At 33.3% G+C, this 24,112-nt stretch overlaps 1 protein-coding gene and 4 long non-coding RNA genes across 15 annotated transcripts; 4 read left to right on the forward strand and 1 right to left on the reverse strand.

The window, feature by feature from the left end:
• Nucleotides 1–153: 153 nt before the first annotated feature.
• LOC100742879 (zinc transporter ZIP3-like) lies at nucleotides 154–16,735 on the reverse strand. 9 transcript variants are annotated; one of them, XM_033323827.1, is made up of 8 exons: nucleotides 16,719–16,735; nucleotides 10,536–10,790; nucleotides 9,983–10,150; nucleotides 9,726–9,887; nucleotides 9,476–9,637; nucleotides 9,019–9,226; nucleotides 8,801–8,927; nucleotides 154–1,537 (listed from the first exon to the last, which is right to left on the reverse strand). In XM_033323827.1, exons 2-8 carry the CDS (start codon nucleotides 10,760–10,762, stop codon nucleotides 1,248–1,250), a joined length of 1,344 nt encoding a protein of 447 aa, XP_033179718.1. In that variant the 5' UTR covers nucleotides 10,763–10,790; nucleotides 16,719–16,735; the 3' UTR covers nucleotides 154–1,247. The 9 variants fall into 9 exon arrangements, with proteins under 9 accessions (XP_033179718.1, XP_003493713.1, XP_024227132.1 ...); XM_003493665.4 differs by lacking the exon at nucleotides 16,719–16,735 and adding an exon at nucleotides 16,502–16,653; XM_024371364.2 differs by lacking the exon at nucleotides 16,719–16,735 and adding an exon at nucleotides 15,342–15,455.
• On the forward strand, nucleotides 1,535–3,992 carry LOC117152371. The gene is made up of 2 exons (XR_004462729.1): nucleotides 1,535–2,024; nucleotides 2,926–3,992. It is a non-coding gene; the product is annotated as an uncharacterized LOC117152371 (long non-coding RNA).
• LOC112213807 lies at nucleotides 10,160–15,348 on the forward strand. 3 transcript variants are annotated; one of them, XR_004462726.1, is made up of 6 exons: nucleotides 10,160–10,250; nucleotides 13,025–13,170; nucleotides 13,230–13,325; nucleotides 13,394–13,501; nucleotides 14,282–14,445; nucleotides 14,531–15,348. It is a non-coding gene; the product is annotated as an uncharacterized LOC112213807 (long non-coding RNA). The 3 variants fall into 3 exon arrangements; XR_004462727.1 differs by having other exon boundaries at nucleotides 13,394–13,569; nucleotides 14,282–15,348; XR_002947723.2 differs by having other exon boundaries at nucleotides 14,282–15,348.
• Nucleotides 16,736–16,802: 67 nt separating the features above from the next.
• LOC117152370 lies at nucleotides 16,803–19,235 on the forward strand. Its single transcript, XR_004462728.1, has 2 exons — nucleotides 16,803–17,200; nucleotides 17,254–19,235. It is a non-coding gene; the product is annotated as an uncharacterized LOC117152370 (long non-coding RNA).
• Nucleotides 19,236–19,724: 489 nt separating this feature from the next.
• LOC117152369 lies at nucleotides 19,725–22,795 on the forward strand. Its single transcript, XR_004462725.1, has 2 exons — nucleotides 19,725–22,417; nucleotides 22,559–22,795. It is a non-coding gene; the product is annotated as an uncharacterized LOC117152369 (long non-coding RNA).
• The last annotated feature ends 1,317 nt before the right edge of the window (nucleotides 22,796–24,112 follow it).

A 24,112-nucleotide genomic window follows, 5' to 3' on the forward strand; every position in this document is an offset into this window, starting at 1 on the left:
AATCATGTTCATATACTAGCATTCATGCTATATTATGTGAGTAATGATAATAAATAAAAATCAACGTAAAGTATTAAAAATACACATGAAATTCGAGTGGTTCATATCTTATCATATAGTCGCAAATTTAATTATGCTATAAGAAATTTTGTATTATTTATTTTATATTGAATGTAAAATATTATGGAGATGACAAAGCCATGGAAAACTCTGACAGGTACAATTAGTTATTTAAAAGATGTGATACTTTATTTTGTGTGTATTTTTTCAATTTATTGCTTTGTGTACATGTCGTGAAAAATATAATTTATGTTTAAAAATTGATTCTTTGATTTGAGAAAATGATATTTATGCATGTTACTGAAATATGTTTACAAATCCTAGCAGTGTACCTGTCATATCACACTGATATGTATACAAATGAAAAAATGAATAAGAAACGTGATATTGCAAATATTTATAGAATACAGTTTCTTATGTTTTGATGTTGAAATCTTCCTCGTATTAATGATGACGTACTATCATTCTTAATGACATGCAATGTCAATAATCGCGTAGAAAAAAGACAAGTATTAATACATACAAAAGTTGTAAATATTAAAAATCATAAAAACACGATTAAAGTTATCACTTTCGGAAGAATTGATATTTGACGGTAGCAAAATATATCTCATTTCATTGCGATATTATGTAATACGCATATTATATGAGCAAGTTTTTAAATATTGGTATAAACAGTTAAGAAATACTCTCCCTTCCTTAATCTAATTATGATGTAAAAGATATCGGATATTCCATACAGTTTATATTACAATAAAAAAAAGAAAAAAGAAAAAGGAGTAAGTAACGCGATTGCACAGCTATACATACTCGTGAATCGTATCACATTTGGTCATTGAATGACAATAGTAATAGTTTCTTGTTGTTTTAGATAGATTTCTATCGTACTTCACAAATATCACCGTTTACTATTTGTACTTGCACAATTGGTGACATCTGCATAATAGGTATAAACTGTAAACCAGGAGTATTGTTCTCCTCTTCCAGATTGAAACCAAAGTTTCATAATACTGTCCTTCTTTCATCGAGGCCCCTTTTACTCTTACTTATATGCGTCGTTCCGAAATAATCGATGAATTCGGTTGACATATCCTCGAAAGTAAGTATCAATCAGGAGATATTTATCCCATGAAAGAACTACTAGTAACTCACAATCAGTCAAAGGATGCCTGTCACGCAAACGAGTTTTAACTTCGATTCGAGTGTAACGTCGTTTCGTTACTACTACTTCTGAAGGAAACATCGGTTGGTGTTTTCATCGTAGAGGATAGGACGTTGCTGACAGTCTCCGCGATGCTTTCCGTTACTCTATAGATCTTGTCGGTAAGTATTCGTTCATTCATTTCATTTGAATAGATGTGTTCGTGGGAATCCAGTTTATGATCGTGATCATTCTCCTGATGATTAACCTCGTGGCTATGTACGTCTACGTGTCCATCGTGCGAATGCGAGTGGGAATGAGAGTGAGAATGCGCAGCTGTAAAATAAACGAAACAATTTTTTTTAAATAACTACTATCAAAAGCTTATCCTTTCAGGGACTTTATTTACTTTTAATAGATAGGTTTTAGAAATGCGTTTTCGTATCTGAGCGATCGGTTGATCTTATTGATCGGTTAATCTGAAGTAAAGCTTATTCGTTTATACTTAATATGTAGATAAGATCTAATCTGTGATTTGAAATTAATCTATATAAAGTTATAAAGATAACACCTCCTTATATACAATGTATCGGACATCTATAAATATTTGAACTGCTCGATGTACAGATATATAATAACTTAACTATTCTAGTTATGTGAAGAAAGCTTCCCGTTCTAATTGTATACCATAAATGGCAATTATAGATCCCATAGATAAATAGTCGAGAAAGCGGTCGAAAGTCGGTCGGATTGTATATCGTCTTGGGTCATTGCCATGGGTGGAGAAAGCTTATACGTAGCCGGTTTTTTTTCATTATTCTTCGTAAGTAATTTTATTTAATTTTTTGAAACCATGGTTAATCGTAACAATTCTACTTTCACTAATAAAACACATAGGAATAATAAAGTAATTATAATTTTTAAGTTTAAACAAATATCGATTACTAAAAATTTTGCATATGATTCTGCGGCATTTACTCTATCTAAAATCATTCCATTAGTACAAATAATAATGATTAAGAGGACAGAAGCGATAATATAGGTTACAACAACAAATGAAAAGGTTAAACTTAATGAGATTAGCGGTTGTTAATGTAAACAAGCTCAATAGATCGTTTTATGCTTACTGAATCTCTTTTTAAATTGACGAATGTAACCTGTATCGTTTCACTAGACTTGTAGGCAATCGCCATGGTATATCATAAGATCAAATTATATAATTAGTGATACTTCCGCAAAAAATAATTGTTATTATGAATTCCTTGTAGGTCTTCAGTCTAGACCTCTTAGGTAACTCACATACTGTTATTAAGATGGGCAGCAAACGTGTCCCATACATGTACCGTTGGAGGTCTATATCTAGCAAACATTTGTGGTTAATGGGTGAAAATTTTCATTACGCACTGTGAAATATAATCCTAATATTCATTCAGCAGGCGGTCAAATAAAAAGCCTTAACTTTTTTTCAAATATATGAATTTACCTAATATCCGTATTCTAGTAATAATTTATTCTTAATTGTTCGATAATCTTTGCTATTATCTCTGTAAAGGGATAAATAAGAATCATTATAAAACAATAATAATATAATTCTGCAGATTGGTCTATCTTTCAATTCGGTCTTTCTAGATACTTGCAAGACATGTCGTGCACGCACGTGTACAGATGCGTGTGCTTATTATTCGAGCTGGTAATGATATCACGTACTTTTTGTGAATTAATAGGTTAATAGGTACATCCGAGTTTTGTCTGTGACTGCGTGTCGCGAGAAATCATCGCGACGACCAACGTTGCCGTGAAGCAGGAGTTCATTGCGTTTGCCCACCACCGTTATCAAAGTTATTAACCTAACTGCAACTGAAAGAGTGTGTTGGAATGTCTTCGGACAATGAAAAAATAAAAGGAATAGCGAGTGAGTAAACTAAACTATGTAAACCAAACCAAACTAAACTAAACTAAATTAGTCTGTCTGTGATTCGCGTAATCGGTCTTCTTGGTATAACCTTTCTAAAGGGGACATACATTCAACATTATGCGTAAATTTTGGCACGAATGATATTTAATGACAAAAGAATGATTGATAATCTCAATTCACATTCACAACGCAAAGTGGTTTACGAAAGTATTTAAATACTAGTAGGCATTTTTTATAGATATATTATGTGTAGATATTATTCAAAACATTTTGAAGTTTCATTAGCAATGGAGAATCCTGACCATCATAATTATATTTGTGAAAATGTTTTGCATAGCACATACACGCAATATAGACATGGAAGTATTTTATGATAAGAGTTCTAATACTTTCATAAGCCACCGTGTATATATCTCCGCTCATAAAAATTTATCAGGCAATAAATAAAATCTTTCGAATGTAATATAAGAATTGATGATTAATCTTGTTCTTTTCGATAAAAAGTTAAAGTTAGATGGAGAAATAAAATCGGCGACATCCGGCATACGATATATTATTCGATTTCTTACGGTTTTCGTGACCGTGACTTTTTGAACGTTGCCGCTTGACTTTTTGCTCAATCGATAGGTGGATGTGGTATCCATGCGTTACGAGAACACGTGGGTGGTGATTGCATCAAGGACGTACCGGCAGTAGGTTTGCACCGACGTTGATAGGTTCAAGAAAAGAAGATGAAAGGTTGCCAAAACGCCGATTGATGAAGGCTGGTATTATAAGCAATTAATTTGATAATAGGCTCGAACTTTTTTCTATATACATATAGAACAGGACTTGTAAGTCCATTATCTAAGTTAGTAGCATTATTATAATAACATTTAATAAATGTTAAAAAGTTAGTCCACTTAATTAAAATTAATAATATGTTTTTAAGACAATGTTTCACTAGAAATTCTTTCTTAATAAGAAAAGTAATTAGAATATCTTGTTTTCACATTCCTAAAAATACTGCCCTTTCTAATCCATTGAAGACCAACTCTTTTGGAAAATAGATAAAACTAACAACAAAGAGATGGAGATAATAGAGAAAATCAGATTCTTGACACAATCAATTACAGCTTCGTCACAGATTAGAAATTAGAAAAAGGAAGATACTTGCGAAAATTGATTTTCATGAATGAAAATCAGTGCGCGACATGCTTTGGCCTCGGATTATTATCCGGGAAACACTCACTCGCGATTTGTAGACCCAACATCAGCATGAATCCAATAATTATGGCAGTCAACTGTAAGAGGCCACTTTTCTCGTTAGCCCTCTCGCGTGCTAACACCTCGAAGAAAACCACGTATAGTAACGTTCCGGCGGCCATTCCTTGCAGTATTGTCGGGGTAGGTCCTAAATTTTCGCTGTCATTCTTAAAATGACCAAGAGCCAATCCAACGGCGATGCCAATTGGTGTTACCATTGAGAATATCGTTAGGTATCCAAGAGTAGTTCTACTTGAGGCACCAGCAACGTAAAGTTCCATACCGACGCAGAATGAAATTACCAACTTATGCGTAGCTATAGCAGCGGCCAGGTATACGACGGACCCAATAGAGGGTTCTAGACCTACTGCTAGACCCTCGAAAATTGCATGAAAAGACAAAGCTAGTACGGTTAGTAATCCTTGTATCGATGTATTTTTTGTCATAACGGAATGGTTATGTTCATGATGTTTCATTCTTGGATAATCTGTATTAGAAGGATATCTCGTGCCATCCTGAGGACTGCGCTGCGTGGAAGATAATCCCGTAGGGGCAGATAGGACAAATATGGCAGGTAACATCTTATCTTGTTTGGCATCGCGAAAATCATCCAAGCCGTGTTGTCTAGATCGTTTGTTTAATTCGTTCTCGCCGTCTTCTAACTCGTCGTTACCATCTTTCCAGGTGGACCTAGCCGTAGTGGAAACCGTGGTGGTGGAACCACTATTCGTAGTTGTTGACGCACCTGTTTGATTGTTGCATCTACGTACGGACACCGTTCTATAGAGTAGCGCCTCCGATGACTCGGGTTTTCCCGTCAGCGCTGCGTGCACCGCCTCTTCAACGAAGTAGACGAGAAAGAATCCGGCGCAGAATAGCAGCTCCGACAGATTTAGCGTGCCTAGAGTAGGCAGTTGACCGTTCCTTTGATGTCTTTCTACGCTCACGCGGACCTCCGGGGCTAGATGCAAGAATGTGGTGAATAGTAGAACGCCCCCGCCAAAGCAAAGCAGCAACGATGTTTGCAGGCCCTGGAGATTACATGTTACGCTCTCTAATTTACCGGTCGTTTCATGTTTTTTAACGACTTTGTTATTCTTTCTTTTTTTAATCATTGAGAAGGCACTTGGTTAATTAGAATTGTCGTTGCTAGGTTCTATACATTGTTCAATATTACTATTAACTTGCGAGGACAAATTTTTTACGAAGTTAGGAATTTTTTCAATCAAATCACTATCGTAACAAATGACTGTTAGATAGGAATTACTTAATCTTCGACTGATAAGGTAATGAGATATGGTAATAGCAAAATAGCTGGAAGCTACGTGTTATGACTTCATAATGTACATTATAATACAATATGAAGAGGATACTGCAAACTATCATAAGTTTATTTACTTTATGCGATATTTAAGGCTCCCAAATATTTCGACAAAATATGAAGACAAAGTATATTAATTTTTAACTACATAGATAATCTTATCAGTTAAGGATCAAATAATATAATATTTTCACAACTTTAATAGATTCGGAACGTACTTGTGAATTCGTTGCAGATGCAGAAATTACACTGGAGGAAGAGGCGTTTGAAATTGATGTGGAGGTACAGGTACTGGAATTACTGAAAATTCTGCGATCTCGTTTTTGACGATGATTCATTCTGTAACGTCCGACAATCAGTGGTAACATTCCCAGAAGTAAAGAGCCAAAGCCAAGACCAATCATTGCTCCTATTTTTGCTATCAGTAAAACGGTAGCCGTTGTTGGTTCCTCCATCTCTATTTCTTTCTATTATTTTATTACAAAAGGTAAGTTTGAATCTAAGTAAGTTTCAATTTGTTTTGTCTTCCAAAGTAAACAGCTGACTTCAACGAACAGCCTTCGGATTTCTTTTTTATATTTTTGTTTTTTAATACTAATTCATCACGTCTTTCTTTCCTACATCATCTTTAATTAACATTTCATTTTTTGTCCTCCTCTTCAAGTTTTATCTACTAAGCGGTTCACACTTCTCTCTTCTTTGTCCAGACAGTCAATCCACCAACGATGCGATCACTTTTTCACTTAACACACGCACGAGCCACTGGTGAACCACGTTTAAATGGCAAGACCATCGAGTTACCTTCACTAAAGTATTAACACAATATGAAAGTTAAAGGGTCTTCCATACCTCACTATACCGTTCTGTCATTTCAGATTCTATATTCCTTAACAAGGACAAACACGAGTTCTTTATCTACAATTCTACCTATCAACCTTTACAACTTTACTATTCACTTATATACTACAATACTATTCCAAAATAATGGTTATTATGATCTACGCTATACTTATATATGATCTATGATCTATAATGAAGCAATTTATATGTTCTTTTACTAAGAGGAACTCTATCTATTCGAGTATTAACTCGATAAAAAAGTTCTGTGGAAAGTAAGATATCCTAAATTCAAACTGCTACCTGAAACTACACTCGTTACTTCGTGTCGCAATACTTTACTTTTCCTTCGGAAAGCGTGAACGAGTCAGCGTCTGGTTGCGAAATGACCATCTAGTTGCCGATACTCCCCCCCCGGATGCATTCTACAGCCGTGCACTCTAGCCGGTAATATCGCGAGGAGATCACTGTTTCTGGGAATCGCGAAGAGGATTCAAGGGAACAGTATAAACGAGCGCCAGAAGGAACGATGCCCGTTCCACGCGGTACGACGGTGAATCGGATACTCCGGGGCTCGTTGGCCACTCGACTCACAATCCCCTCGCGTCTTACGTAGCGCACCGTTTCCTGCTCTCTTCCCCTTCCATTAGACACATCGCTTCCCTACCAGGCTAGTGTTCGTTTCTCTCCTTTCCCTATGTGTACACGGTGCTGTCACCACTCTGGATGGTTGCGTGCCACAGCTAGCATGTATGTAAATGTTCCTCGCAGATGCATGAACCCGACGCGACTGTTTGGTGACCTGATAGCGAGCGCGACTCGTCGGGCAGAATGAATGATTGGCAAGCATCGCGTGCTTGAAGTGCATGTAGGTAGCGGCTGGGCGATTGTTGTTTTCATTGATCGATGGATCGATCGGTTGCGAGGTTGGGTATGCTTAATAATTTTGGTGAGCAGAATGAGTAGTTGGATAAATGTGTTGTTACTTCGAGGATGTTGGAAATTCGTTAATAAGATCTTTTTTATAGTGTAGAAATGTTACTATAAGTGGAATAAGATTTGAGAATTCTGTTGCAATTTTTTTTGTAGAATTTTGCACGAATTTCAAAAGTAGGGAATTGTGTTGTAAATTACAAATTTCTAAGCCTGGAATTCAATAGTTGTGAAGTAAAAGTAATTATTGTACACTCTTCTATTAAATTATTCACCCTGAGATCTTTGAGAGCAGCTTTGTACTACAAACTTAAATCAGTTCTAGTTTGATCAGGTTTACCACATAAACGTCTATGTCGACTACGAATTAAGTATGCTTGTGCGTAAATGGGTGAAGCAGTTTCATGGTGAAAGGCGTTTCCATAATGGCAATACAGAATTAAATCATTGATGCAGAAACAGCTCTTGTTTTGCTACGTGACGTAGATTCAAAACATTATTATCATACGTGTAGGTTGTTTTTCACATAATATTCGTTATATTTTGGTAATGTTTGATGAAATGAAAATTTTATCAAATAAAGTTTAAGTAATCAATCATGCAACGCATTATTTTGTTATATAGTTAATGTTTTTATAATCTCTAAATTAATTAAATAATAATTCGATTAGAAGTAGAAGCTCGATCGTACTTAGCATTGGATTAAGTACGATTTAAACATAAAGCAAAAAATTTGTTCCTATATCGATAATAATAATTGCTATTATAACCAGTTCCATTATTAATTGAATTGATGATTTAAACACAATTTGAAAAGTTAGTCTTTCTTCTCATTTTCTTTCTTTCAATAACATCTCGTACATTGACCTCGACGCGTCAGCTTTTTGCTCTATTAAGATCAAATTGTGTGCTGTAGCAGTCGATAACCGACTACTGACCACACTGGTAATCGATAAGAGTCAAATAAGAGTGTGATAATTTTCACGCATTCGCTTCTGTTATCCTATAATCTATCATGGTCGTCCACGTCTCGTTGTGGTAGAATCGATTAATTTATTTTAATGTATTATAAGTCCATTGTAATCGTAAATTAACGATGTTTACAGAGACGGCTTCGATCGTTGAACGAAGCCGTAATTGAAAGATTAGTCATTTTTAAGTACACTGAACTTATCTGTCATTTAAAGCTTAAACGCTTCTTACTTGTAGTAGATGTTTACGCGACAACTTTAGTAGAAGGACAATTATTTTACTTTATATCTAATCTTCGATTATTTACTTTTATTTACACATAAGGATATGTTTAAGATACTCGCAAGTTTTACTTCAAAATAAATTTTATACTTACTTAATATCTGTAATCCAAACATCACAGCGAACCCAAATAGAATCGATATGTATTGCTGGAGGCCAGTTCTATGCTCCTGGAGTATTTCGAAAAATACTACATACAATAAAGTACCAGACGCCAAACCCTATACGCATTAAACAAACATAATTTTTCAATTACATAATTTTTTATTATAATACGCTATAGAAAACTATAAAACTGTATATCATTTATACCTGGAGTAGGACTGGAAGTATGCCATTGGCAGTTGCACTTTCTTCACCAACTAAAAACATTCCTATAGCAATCCCTAAAGGAGAAACAATCGCGAATGTACAAACATAGATCACCGAAAGGTACTGCCTGGTGTTGGAAGCAATTAACTCCAAACCAATGCAGAATGCTATCACGAATTTGTGAGCCGCCACTCCCGCAAACATATACCTAGAAACGAAATTTACATTTTTAACAATCTTAGCAAATATTAAATATTATTACGTATGAATCGATTTGACGATTATCAGTTGAAAAAAAGCTCGCGATTATTGATCTATTATTAATTTAGGATTTTTTCAAATATTGTTTAAAAATTTTTTTCTGAAATTCCAGATAACATTGGAAATCTTAATATCACGATCTTGTTCCGTTTTGTAGTTAAATTTTGTTTTATCGTTTAATAGAAACCAAACATACCAAACGTAGGAGGCTGAACTTTCTAGACCGATAGCGAGTCCTTCAAATAATTCATGCACGGATAAACCCAGAACTATTAATAATCCTCGTAGTGAACTTATGACGAAGTCGTCTTTTTCATCCATTATGACAGGTAGGTGATGCGAATGACCGTGCCCGTTGCTACAACAACGAATGTATGTATTCATCATCATTCGTTTAATTTACATAAGATTCACGACACCTGATAGATAAACAGTATCTTGCTTACTAGTGTGAGTGCCCACTGACGCAATTTGCCAATGTTTGTCCATTTTCAACCAACTCGTTGGTACTCTTGGTAACATCCTTATTCGAATTTTCTTTTCTATGTGCTTGTTTCTTTCGTAAATGTGTGTGTACTGATTCTTCGACCAAATACATGATGAAAAAGCTACAAAAGTGTATAATATACTATTAAATATTCTTTAAACATTATCCTCTAATTTAAATTTTTACAGGGACATACATTAATCTTATTTTATTTACCCAGTGCAAGTAAGCGTCTCAGCCAAAGAGAAATTGAGTTCCGGAAGTTTTCCGTCTGCTGCAAGATGCTCTAACCCCTCTTTCACTTCCGGCAGCAAGTGAAGAAACGTCGTGCAGAAAAGAACGCCACCGCCGAATCCCAGAAGCAAGCTTACCAATTTCATTGACCTATTACAACATAATCGATTTTTAACACGTCACAAATCTATCGACTCAGTTTCAGAGTTTTACATTCGTATGTGAAATTACGTTATAGAGGTTATTTTTGGTAAGTATTACAACACACAAAACTGTGTATATATATCGTAATCACCATAGTGATAATATAATGTGCAAATCTTGGTATTTAAGATGTTTACTTTTAATGTATACAGCATGATGCACATTTGAGTAAATTATTAGTTTGATCAAGAAGGATTCACATTTTAAAACGAAATAATTGTTTGGTAGTGGGAGGGGGGGGGGCCATACGAGTTAAAGGATATCATTCATTGAGTGAAGTTAACAAATAAAGAATTACGATTATATCATTTATTATTGATTGTATCGATACCTAGGATTTTCAACACCGGAAGTGTTCCATTTCAACCGCCTCGCCACTCGCATTGGTAGAATGCCCATGGCGATGCTTACTGTGCATAATATGACCATCGTGACTCCTTTCGCGACCAATATATTCGACATGTTTTTATCTTCGTGATCATCTTCATTATCTTTGTGAAGCAAATGAACGGTATTCGTTAGCCTTTGTATAAGTGTGTTGTCTTCTAACGGAGACATATTTTGCCTTATTGACAGTCGAGATGTTCTACAAATAAAGAACATGAGTGTAGTTTGCATATTTATATTTGGTTACCTGTAGAGAACTAACACTTTTAATTTTTAGTTACCAATCAACCTAGAAAAATAGTAGCAATACAAATGTAAAAAAGATTGACAAAAATTAAGGAACTTTTTAAACAACAAATATTTTGTTTCTGTAAATCGAATATTTTAAATTTCAATTTTTTAACATCTTTGAAAATAACAAGTATGTACGTAATTGGATTCGTTTCGGTGTTAATGCACACTTCATTTATTTACACATCATTAAAATAACTAAAACTATTATTATAAATACATTTTGCTATGTTTAAAATAGTCTTTTCGTATATATTGCATCTTATATGATACGATCGTTCAAGATCTTGTATTATCGATCGTTATTATAGCATCGACTATATATAAATTGAAAACGGTATAAATTTAATAGAAACTTTGTTTATCGATTATCCTTGAACCTGGAACTCCATAAATATTTTACCTCGAAGGAAATTAATGTCATATTGGTATTATTATGTTCTTTTTACAATTGTAGATAATCCATATCTCATACAATGTGAACTTATATTTTAAAAACGTGAAAACGTGCTATAAAGATTTGTATACAAAGCAACATAAATTTTTATTTCAGTTAAAAAGAAAAAAAAGGCTATTGTTACTGGAATCAAGAAATGGGGGGCTAGATGGCTAAATAAATTATAGCCATAGATATTGAATTTCAAAGATCGGAATCAGGTTATGATTACGTCTCACTTGAAATTGCTGTTAACAATCGATACTGACGTGAATATTTCGTAATTAAGGTAGCCATATCAAGCGTAAAATACTTTAAGTCTACTTCAATTGTAGATAAGGCATTTTATCCAATAATATATAACAGAAAAGCATATTTTAAATATCGACACATTTTTCCAAAATTGAGAAAATGATGGTCGCTTCTCTTTTATAAAGAGATATCTTTTACACGAAAAATATGAACATTTTGTAGTTTTATTTTATCGCGGCTCGTTGTTTTCCGCAACTAGATGTCAGAATAATATACAGTGTATGTAGATGCAATGAAAAACTTGACTCGTACTGACAGTAATTGAATTATCACTGTGATTAACTAAGATCAACAAATCTTTAGTTACACTTCCATGCTAAGATAAAGTATTGTATGTATTTTGCATTGCAATTGTCGTTATCACGAAGTCTTCTTTCATATAAGAGAATTTTGAATCATTATAGAGTACTTAATACTCAGTTTACATTAACGTAATAATAGAATTATGAAAAACAGTTAACGTTATTAACAAATATTTCTGATTTCGTGCTATGGTAGTTTTTTAAAAATCGTTCTTGTCAACTTACCAATTGAAAATTCGCGAATACTTGAACGTGGTGACTTTAATGCGTCGCGACACCTGTTCGCTCAGTTAGCTATTACTCAACTGAAAGCACTTCAGGTGTTTCGTATAGCCGTAGGAGTGGACATACTACTAATTATTTCTTTCAACGGGCCGCATATATGTATAAATAGAATGTAACGTCAATGTCTATCCAGCTTTTTATCTTGATCATTCGAATCGCGAGTAGTCGAGATAAGATGTACGTATAATGGTACTAAGTTTCCTAATCGGAACTGACGATTCCTAATACCTCCTGCCTTCTTGTACGAGAGATTGTATATAGTAGGGGCTTTTTCGCAGAAATAACGATAGCGATCTTTCAAGTAAAAAGTAAAATTCACAAATATCGGTTTTGACGCAAGTTTGAATTAGATGTGTTATACATACGAATATACATGTGTTAGATGTGATATACATACGAATCGATAAAGATTATGTTGTCGCTCGATTTAGGGGATCTGCTCCACATCTTATTCGATATCTCTGATAATATCTCAGATAAAGATTTAACGATTCTTGATTCGGGTGTAAATACGTATATGATTTTCATGGTCTCAGTATCAACGCTTCAGTGACATATTGTTTCCAATTTTGTATATTAACAATAGCTTCCGAAATAATAGATTCTGTTGTATAGATTACAGCAAAATTTGTAAAAATCATCGAAGCAGTATTTGTAATAATTGCTGACGTAAAATTACAAATTATATATAAAAAGGGAAAGTTTACTAATTGTTATATATGTATTAATCACTCTACATCGTTAAATACAATTTTTCATATAGGACAGTGACAACTATTCTTTCTAAAATATTTCGAATCCTTTTAGAACTTTTTATCTGGTTTAAACATATGAAAGTCACATTGGATCTAAATGATTCTGGCGTGTCATTTAATACTCTAAAAAAGGAGTGTGCTATCGCAGAGTTAGCTGGAAACTCATCTGTCTTCAAAAAAGATACATATGTCGTGACAGTAAGTATGAATCATGAGAGGTTCGAATATATGTGTAAATGTGTGAAATCTTTGCTTAGTTTGCAGATGATCGTAAACATTCCATGAACATTTCTTCAGCAATGATATTGAAACACGCTTTGTGGTAGTAATTGTTTTTACGTTTTTTACACAACGTTAGTATCCTGTGAAAGTCACTTGCATTTATATGAGACCGTTTACCTTCGAAATTGAAATTTTTCAGGATCCCTTCGACTAGAAGCAATCGATTTGAATGGTCGTTAAATGTGGGAGCGGAGGAAACGAGTGCCGGGTACAGATGGTACTACTTAGTACCGCGAGTACAGTGAAAGTAAGTACACTCGCTATGCTCCTTTGGCAAAACAAAGAGGGAAGAAATGACTTTTGCGTTTATCCAAGGTAAACTACACAACCTCTGAAATCATTGTGAACGATAGATTGCAACCTTTTTTCCTCTCGCGATTCCAGCAATCCTTATTGAAGTTTCACGTTCACTACTTTATTTCTCTGGGATAATAAAATTGCGCCCAGCGGCGTTTTAATGTTATCTCTACCTTATTATCAACTCAGTAAAACCTTTCTTACAAATTTTATGTTGCGTAGAAATTGCCATAATTTCAGAAGCTTATATAAATCTTTTTAAGAACTTATTGTACAACGAACCTTTCTTCGGTTATTTCCTTTACCTTCTATATCTTTTATGACTGCTTAAATGTAACTAGTAGATATGAAAAACAGGAAATTTGATAATATTATATTTATCAAGATAGCAGATCGATTGATTAAAAGAATTTAAAAACAAGGAATTGGAAATTTGTGGATGTTTCCCATAGATAAATTGGTACTTATACGTTGTCGATATTTGCACACTTCAGTAGATGACATATTTTTTCCTCGACGTTTACTTTATCTGTGCACGTGTGTTTTTCAGTTGTTAATTTCTACTATTTATAGATCTTGGTTCAAGATGTAATTATCATAATCAAACACTTATTGTAGTAATTAAAGTTTTTGTTATTGTATTTATGGAACCAACTAATTTACGCATTCAATTATTATTAATCTAACAACAATTTAGCTTCTTTCAAAACTAATTTACATTCGTTTGCAGGTAAAATTAAGGAGAGAAGAACGAAACTACTCTCGATTAACTCTCGATCTGATTTTTTCGGACTATCTGATCGATAAACAGAAGCCATTCGCTAAAAAATATTGCGATTGCGTCAACATCTAAATGATATATATACATGAGTTTTCCATTAAAATTTTAAATCGGTATAAAAAGTAGCTTTTTAGCTCTATCATATAGTATACGGCAAGACACAGTATACGGCAAGTATAAAATTAATTATATTTACAGATCTTTGAGACAATACGTTTCGATTATTGAAGGACACTAGGGTAGTCGACTGACTAGTCAGTCAATGTCCACCAGCTGTACGCGTATCAGCGAAACCAGTTTTGGCTGGCATAATGGTCCAAAAACAGGAACGGTAACGAGTTCCAACGTTTTTCCCCATAGTTTGTACATACATATAGCGATCCCTTTCCGTAGCTGTAGCGCATCGTCGTTTCGAGGTTGTTCCATTTGGAACGCTTTGCTGACTGTTTAAAAATGTTTTTCGAACGACATTTTTCGTCTTGAGTCGTTCATTACTTTTCATGAGTCATTTTAATTAAATTGTAGTGTTCAATGAATTCATGTTTTTGTGTTATCATCATTATTTGAATAATCTAATAATTTACTTGAATGTGAATAGCCTACTAATCATTCACGTATAAATGTGAGGAGCGATAGGTGATAGGTATCTGTAATTATGCTAATTACAAAGGAGGATAAACAAGGATAAATATAGCACTTATCTCATTATAAATGATATAGGTATCGGAATCCTCACTTCGCTTATTTCGCTGCACAATTGCCTTTTTGTAAAAGCGGCAGAATTTTTTTAATTTATCGAATAATTAGATTCTATCTAATGAGTATATATATAACTATACTCATAATATGTACTGTGTATATTTTATGATTAATTTATACAATTTATCATCATGTAGTATAATTAATTTATACTGTCTATAAAAGTACTTAATGCGTGAATGTAGTAATAATACGATCAGATTTGAGTAACTTAAAAAATTAATAATTTTAAACAATTATTTTGAATTACCTATACGTGTATTATGAAGTGGAAGTATTGCTTGCTGACCTTGGTCAATTAATCGAGCCAAAATAGATTACAGCCTTAAATGAAAATTGTCATAAAGGAATGCAAATACGATCTTTTTGTGCAATTTAACGATATTGAACATAATTGAACACGTTTCTATTTGAACTATTCAAGGTTTGTCACACTTCTACCATCCGTTTCAATGAAAATCGTACTGGCCTGTTATTGAGCTTTGTTGAACTGTTTCATCAGCGGGGCAGCTATTACAAGATGCTTCGCGGTACGTAATTAAGATAACCGATCAGACAGACAATTTTCAGTAACTATAAATGATCGAATGATGATCAATGATGTGCTTTCTCGCACTTGCTACATTGTTAAACTGGACTGCCTGGAGATTATTGAAATGTTGACATCAAGAATAAAGGCGTGATAATAAAACATACTTTGTTACTTGAATGGAAAAGGAACAATGTTGCTTTTTAACAAGGTTTTGAAATTCTATACACTAGATCCTGACAGATCCTAAAGATAAAGTTGAAATATGATGCTATAATCTCAACGACAGGTAGTAATGTAGCGAATTCTCTAAGGCGAAATTAGGCAGCGAATATTAGTTAACTTGGTCATGAAAAATATTTCTGACAGCGAGCAGCCACTGTTTCACCATAACCATTTTACGATAATTTTTTCTAATACGTAATGTAGCACTAATTACATTAAACTTCAATCTTTGTTTATCATTTTTTCATCGAACACTGAATTAATAATTGAACGTACTCGTGCTATACAGTAAAATTTTGTTATCTCTGTCACAAAAAGACATTCAATGAAAACATTACCATATGGATAAACATGAGAAGACAACAAACGTTGGAATACAAACTACACTGTCAAAAATCAATTCTAAATGAAACTCATACGCAAAGCTTTTAAACAAAACGATCGATAAAAAATGATCATGAATAAGAAATCATAGAACATCTTTAAACTTTATCAAAAAACAACAAACTATTTTATAGAACAAAGTCCATCTGAATCCATTCATGATGGAAGGAACCACAGAATGAACCTCATGGAGTGAACACATTGATCAAAAGGATAAATGGATCATCTACATAGTATATTATTGTAAATAATCAATTGTAATATAGACTTACTAATGTTTATTATACATATGTATAATATCCTGGATAATTAGTAAACAGTTTTCACAGGTGAACAGACTACCAAACTTCAAACACTACGGAGGACGACGTAAATGGCACTTGTAAGAGTTGCGGCGAATCGCAACGCACTGAGTCGGACGAGTGAATGAAGAACAGTAAGTATTGCACGGGAGAGAGTAAGCAGAGGCGGCGGAGGAAACTTTCATACCTGTCTATCGGGATTCCCTGGTGTGTGCGTACGCGTCCCACCTTTATCCGGGGATTCCTGGCTACGGGTTAAGTCGTCGATTCACCCCGGGTCACGTGTGTTGCATTCATAAATAGCCTGTTGCCAGTATCTAGTTAATGACCATGCCAAGATCAAAGGGAGAAAATGTTGATAGGTCAGGATAAAAACCACCCTGAATCAGTAGTGTTCCACCTGACTCTTTATACTGAGTCACTCGTGGCATAAATTATCTAATGCAAAATGCAAGTTATTATGTACTATTCTTCTTACGATAAGAATATTTTTTCAAGTTTGACAGTCATACATATATACGCATAAAAGAGTAATATAAGATAAACCAAATGCTGCTGACGATCTGATATGACGAGAAGCTGAAGGAATAACGAAAAGTACCCTTTCCAGTTTTTATTTTTCTTTTAGGAAAATGAAAGAATATCCTGTTCTCGACAGATTGGGGTTAGGTTGGGGTTAGGTTGGGGGTTAGGTTTCTGTTCAGATTTGTTCAGAAGTTCAGATTTGAATTTATTGAATAATTTAATGGACACAATATGTGAACTGCTGTCTAAAAAGGTAATGATTATAATATCTTGATAAAATAACAATCTCGCTAGTAGAAAAACAAAAATAGTCCTATTGAAGTTGTTTTTCTTCTTTATCGATTATAACGTAATCTTCGATCCAAACTCCTAAATGTTGAACTCTATTCAAGTAGTCTATAAATATGATAAGGTCCGTTTTTGCTATGAGCTCTTTGATTTAGACGCTGTGAAAATTTTGAAATCTTCAAGAATAAAGACTCCCTTAATAATAGAAATAAAAGTTCCATCGAAAGAGACGAAATATTTTAACTGCATTTTAATGTGGGAAAATACCGCAATCTAGTTATCTTATTTCGCTGTATCAACTTACAGTTGTGAAATCAGTGATTGATTGTATCGCCGCTCATGTTGTAAAATTTATTCTAATTGCTTAGAAACAAATCGATGCAATAATCATACAAAAATGTCAACAATTTCTCATAACTCATCCAACTTGCGTTCGCTTACAATTAGTTAGAAAATTCTTTTATCTATTAAATATTCTAGGAAGTACTAAACTTTGAATATTTCATATATATTTGCAAATTGTTTATAGTTTGCGAATATTTACATCTTCAATTATTCTATAAATGTATAAACGTTCGCAGTCTCATCATTATCTATGTAATACCATTAAAAGCTACAGCTGTGCCAATGAATTGCTTATGTGGGACCAAATTTGTTTTCATGCCATCCGTTCTCTGTTTCCTTTCTATTGCGTATCTTCTTTTATGCTGTTAATTATATAATCTTCCAAGGTGAATACCAATCAGCTGCTATAGCTTGGTTCTTACCGATTCGTCCTTCCTCTTCTCGATAAATCTTACATCACACTTATTTGCGAAAAAATACTATTTGATAAGAGTGTACGTGCGGTCGAAGTAGTCGATTCGTTTCGTGTTTTTATATTTACGGATTGAATTATAAATATATTGAAAAGAAAACTTTACAATACAGGTAAAAGATAAGGATTTGTACTGAACATTAAATGGTCAAGTATTTGTGTAATTTTTTAAAAGTAACATTGTTGGGACCCGAATTGGCTAACGTAGTATAAGCCATATGTTAACCAAAAAGGGGTGAGTGAACTAGGGGAGAAAGCATGATTTCCGAATGTGAGAACAGCGTGCAACAAAGAACGTATAGATAACTTGGCTCGTGTACAATTATTATTTCAATATACTAAATACATTTATACTTTTTCTTTTACAATTTTACGCTTGATTGATTAATCTCATCAGGTTATGAGCCCAGAGTAGGTGTAAAAGAAGTAGAAATAAAAGAGAAAACGAAAGAAATGCCTTAACGGACAATCGGGAGGGTAATCACGTATAACAAAAAGATAAAAGATCAGAGTTTCAAAAAGAGTATTTCAAAAGAGAACATGGATTCAGCACAATATTTTTCCCAGTTATACGCAGAGAATTTCAATAACTGGAAATTTCGAGTTAAATGCGTGTTGACTGAAAGACAGAGAGATGATATGTTATGCGTCGAAATCCCGTCATTCGCGCGGGATAAATATAGAAGGAGTTTTATATTAAAAGACGCAAAAGCCAAGTCAATAGTGGTGCAGTGTATTATGGACAAGCATCTATATCTAATGAAAGGTGCATTCACTGCAAAAGAAAAGATTTTGCAAAATATGTTTGAGAGGAAAAGCACGTTTTCAAAGTTGCATTTAAGGAGGAAGCTATTTTCATTGAAGTATGGACAAAATGAAAAATTTTTTCTTAAAATTTGACACCATCATAAAGGAGATGGAAAATGTGGAATCCAAAATAGATGAATCTGATAAAGTTTGTCATCTACTGTAGACAATGCCTGAAGACTATAACACTATGATAACTGCTATCGAGACAATGAATAATAAAGAAGTCACTTTAAACTTTGTCAAAACTAGGCTGCTTAATGAGGAGTGAAAAATGATGAGCAAGATGTTGAATAAGAAAAGCAATAATGGCCAGGTAATATTCAAAGTCTTCCTATTTGCTTGCTTTAAATGTGGTAGAATAGGTCACAAAATAAGTGAATGTAGAGCAAAAGAGAGACCAAATACCAGCAGAAACTTGTATAGAGATTGAGGCTCCTTCAGAGATAGGGGTTATTGACCAAGGAGATTAGAGACAGCTAATCAATCTATTAAGGACAAAATCTCATTTGTGATCTTAAGCAGCATAGTTAGTTGCAATAAGAGTAAATTTACAGAGTTTATACTGGATTCAAGTGTAACTGCATATTTAACGAAGGCAAATATGGAAAAATATATAAGTAATATAGAAATGTTACAGGAACAGGTAAAAATCCATATAACTAGTGAAGATAAAGGCTACAAAGAAAGGTGACTGTTGCAATGTACAAAGAGTAAAAGGTAAGAATAAATGGTCTAATAGTAAAAGGACTAGAATATAACCTTTTGTCAGTAAGGGAACTAATTCAAATAACTATAAGGTGATATTCGGCATGGAAGACATAGAAATTGTGGGAAAAAACCATGTTATTTTGCAAAAAGGGGAATAACCTACATATCTTGAAATTAAAGCCTATAAAAGATGAGGTTTGTATAAGTTTGGAAGCAAGTCAGATCTAAAAGGCTGAACTGTGACGCAGAGAGTTGACCATTTGGATAAAAAAGGTATGAGAATTCTAGGACTACCAATAAACAGTGACAATTGCTCCATGTGTGTGGAAGGCAAAGCTGCAAGACCCATTTTTTTATGAAAGAAAGAAACAATCTCAAAAAATAGGAGATTTGATACACTTCAATACATCAGGATCAGTAACTCCATGTACTCTAGATAGACATAGGTATTTTCAAGTGGTGACAGATGACTACACCTACTTACAGTAATGTATCTATTAAAACAAAAGAACGAAGCTGAAGAAAATTTTAAAAATTAGCAGAAATTAAAACCCAATGAGGAATAGTAGTAAAAAATGTAAGACTAGATAATGGTAAAGAATTCACATCAAGTTCATTCAAAAACTACTGCAAATCACGAGTAATAAGAATTTAGTATATGTGCCCATACACACCCCAGCAAAATGGCAAGTCTATAATAGAACTAGGATCAAGTTCATCAAGAGGAAGTTACCAAAGACCCTATGGTGAGAAGCAATTAGATGTTCAGCTTACAAACTAAATAGAAGCCTAACAAATGCCAATGAGAATTTGATATGTAATCGTATATATAATATATGAGATATTAAAAGAATAATTAAGACTTCTTGTATCTAATTATGATTTTTCGAGGTACGTAATGTCACGATTAATCGGCGAAACAATCGGAAAATACTGCGTAATAAAAGAGAACATGTCCATTATTATTATTTACAAAAAACAATTTACATTACTACTTAAATCAAACCTTATCTAACTCTGATTTAGTTGTATATTATTACGAATGAAAAAGTATATGACGTATAAAATCGTAGAGATGCGAAAACTCCAAAAATCATCTAGAATATTTAAATAATTGTACTCATTTAACAAGAAAAACCAATTTCCTATAATAACTGATCTAGCAAAGCTTTTAAAAGAATATTGCGCATACGAGAGAATGAAACAGTCCGTTTGGAATCGTAGAACATCATTGCGTGTTTATAAAGACGTCTACAAGAGGAATTTCCTTAGCGATTCAGATCCAGAGATTCGTCGCGCCGCTGCTCTTTGCAGTTAACTCCGATTATCTTTTTCGCACGCATAGCTACGCGTGACCTGCAATTTTGCTAGTTGGGACAAGCATGGATCGCTGACACGCAGGAAACGCGATATTACTCCGTATAAAAAAGAAGAGAATAAGTAAAGGAAAATGTATGTGTAGCGTTTCATCGTAACCAATTATCAGACACGGTCTTCTCTAATCTCCATTTTTATCTCACAACTTGCAGTTGTTTGTATGTTGAATCATGTTTCACAAAATAATGCCATTATTTATGAACTTTATTCTTTAACGTTTCCTTGAGAATATTATCGAATACGAGGAAACAAAGGAGGAAACAGGAAAATGGAGGAAAACAATAATTCTAAGAAAATGTTATCGTTTATTATAATTATGGAGAATAATCGAATAATATTAATGTATGGTCGAATAGAAGGAAACAAAAATAAATAAAGAAGAGATAAGATAATATATGTACAAATAATAACTATAAGAGAATGTTCATTGGAGAATGATTTAATACGTTTGGTACCATTCCTATGGTAATTTTTCTTTTATATCTTTTATACTTTTTTGTGAAGCAGTATTATAATCGGAAATATAAAGGAACACATTAGACGGCTATTGTAAAAAAAATTTTCATTTTAAATCTGACTGATCGCGTAATAAGGGAATTACCAATGTATTATCCGCAATTAGAAGATTCTTTGGAGATTATTGGTAATAGGAGGAATCCGTCTATTTCAATTGTTCTTTGCCCACGCGACAGGTCGTTGTTTCACGCGATATATGAGCCATTCAGAAGTCACGCTGATCAACTCTATAAACTCAAAAATACAGAAAAGCGACTATACAAGATATGCTACGCTACATTATAAAAATCTAGAATTTTCCGATCAGTAAACCGTAGATTTTTATGCATTTATGCAAAAATGCACGGAATATACGTAATATGCAAAGATATATATACGGGAATATTAAAAATATTTCTTGTAATGTTTTGGTAGGTAAAGCAAATTTCTGTCTATCTTTTTTTCCTCAAATTATGTTCAGAAAAATATGCCTAGATATTACAAACACTGGTTTCTAAATTTACTTTAGAATGAACTTGTGGAAGTTAATCATTTGTTTCTTAAGAATTGAACACTAATTGTGTACTTACTTAATGAAGTTAAGCAATTGTTGAAAACTCGAGTTGATCGGTTTATCCTCTGAGAGGTTCATGTATGTACATAACTGGTGGTAATAAATGTTTGACGTGGTTGATGCATCTTGCAGCAAATGGTCAGCAATTTTCTTCCTAGAGGTCATCGCACAAGGAAGTGAACGGAAACTCGGTCCTCCAGTGGAACTTGATAGAAATTGCGTTTAAAAAGGGGACAGAGAAAGCGGAAGACAGAATTATTGCGTGATCTTACCGCATATTCTATCAATTTAAGTAAAATGTAATTCTATTACTATTTTGGTCGATATGCATATAAGTAACAGGCTTGAAATAATTAAATTGTAATACACGTAATTGTAAACACTTTTAATGTTTTTTAACTAAATTGTAATGCGAATGTAATTATTATTAGAGTGCGGATATTCGTGGAAAATCATACTTTTATATATATAATAAGAAATGGGATCTATTATAACCGAAGAATAATAATAAGAAGAATAATAAGAAGTATAAGAATGAAGGAAGACAGAATTTAAGGTAAAACTACATATCAAGTGTATAAAATATTTAATACAATATTGTATTCAAGTCCAATGTTTAATAAAGAACTATCATTGGAAATAAAGACAAGAGGGACTGAAAGAAAAATAAGATACGTGAGAATATGTTCTACGTGAGTAAGAATATTGGTACTGTTAAAAACAACAGCGATTGGCAAATCGCTAAATGTCAAGGATAAAAGCAATTCCACGATCTTTTTTCTATTTCAGAAATCTTGTAATGAGAAATAGACATTAACTAGACCGTTCTTCAACCGGAAGCAAATTTCTTAAGCTTTATAATCTTATAAAATTAATTTTTGTTAAATTAAGATAAATGAAAACTTATTTCGCCTTTATTCCATTGTATTAAACGAATGAATTTTTCTTTTTAATTTAATGTTGCAATTATACATTCTTGCGAAATCTATCAGCAATTTCATTGAATGAATAAACGACGAGAAATATTTTTCCGTAGAATTTGGAGGCGGAAGAAATACTGCTGTTACGAACGAAAAGGGAACCGTGGAATATGCAATGACTTCTGTAGAATGTTTTAGTGCAAGATATGGCAGTCAAACTTTTACGTCGCATAAATTGAGGAATTAGCTTTTTATAGCTTTAAAGGTATGTGCATTATGTTCTTAGTATCTGTAACCTGTTGAGGTCAATGACTTTTATACGGCTTTATAATTTATCACAGACTTATTTATAGATATTGCTTTTGCATTTTATAAAGTGTTATTAACACTGTTGAGGTTGCAATATTAAAACTAAAGGAAATTTTTTACACTGAATAAAGTAATTCAAAACGCTGATTTTAAAAAATCATTATTTAATATTTATTGAATATTTATTGAAAACTCTATAGAATCATGAGTAGTTCTATCAGTAGTTCTATCAGTAATTTTTAGAAATGATGATAATTTGCAACTCTAATTTTGGGAAAATAGAGGCCAATCATTACAAACGTTGCGCAATTTCACGGTTTTATAAAAAAGAAGTTAGTCAGCGTATTTAATCGGGGCAAATTCGCCAACAATGAATTAGAATACGAATTAATTACAACTAATTAACTTTTACACGATTAAAGCGTTCGTGAATCGAAGTTATATTGTAATTTGAAATTCGTATAAAGAGGTGTTGATCGTATCCACGGTTAAAACACAGACTAAATACACATCGTCGGTGATTAAAGTTGAACTACGATAATAATGACGATCGGTATAGCAGGAAAGCCCTCCAGCTCAAGTATATATGTATGTACATACATACTTGATGTTTTGTTTTACCGACAGTAACACAGTCTATGTTAAGATAGGTGTCACTACGTTAGTATTGTTATAGAGAATTTGTAGATATGTACAATATATATTACATTCTCTAATATTTCAATAATTACTATTCGCGCAAGTCACGTGAACAATTT

Source organism: Bombus impatiens, unplaced genomic scaffold (assembly GCF_000188095.3).
Source record: "Bombus impatiens unplaced genomic scaffold, BIMP_2.2 scf_1275, whole genome shotgun sequence".
Taxonomy (NCBI): Eukaryota; Metazoa; Arthropoda; class Insecta; order Hymenoptera; family Apidae; genus Bombus; species Bombus impatiens.

Coding starts and splice junctions, on each gene's coding strand:
- LOC100742879 (XM_012391965.3), bottom strand. CDS start 6,137: ATGGAGGAACCAACAACGGCTACCGTTTTACTGATAGCAAAAATAGGA. Junction 5,393..5,900: donor CATCTGCAACGAATTCACAA/GTACGTTCCGAA, acceptor TGTAATCTCCAG/GGCCTGCAAACATCGTTGCT. Junction 1,538..4,347: donor GTTGGGTCTACAAATCGCGA/GTGAGTGTTTCC, acceptor TTTATTTTACAG/CTGCGCATTCTCACTCTCAT.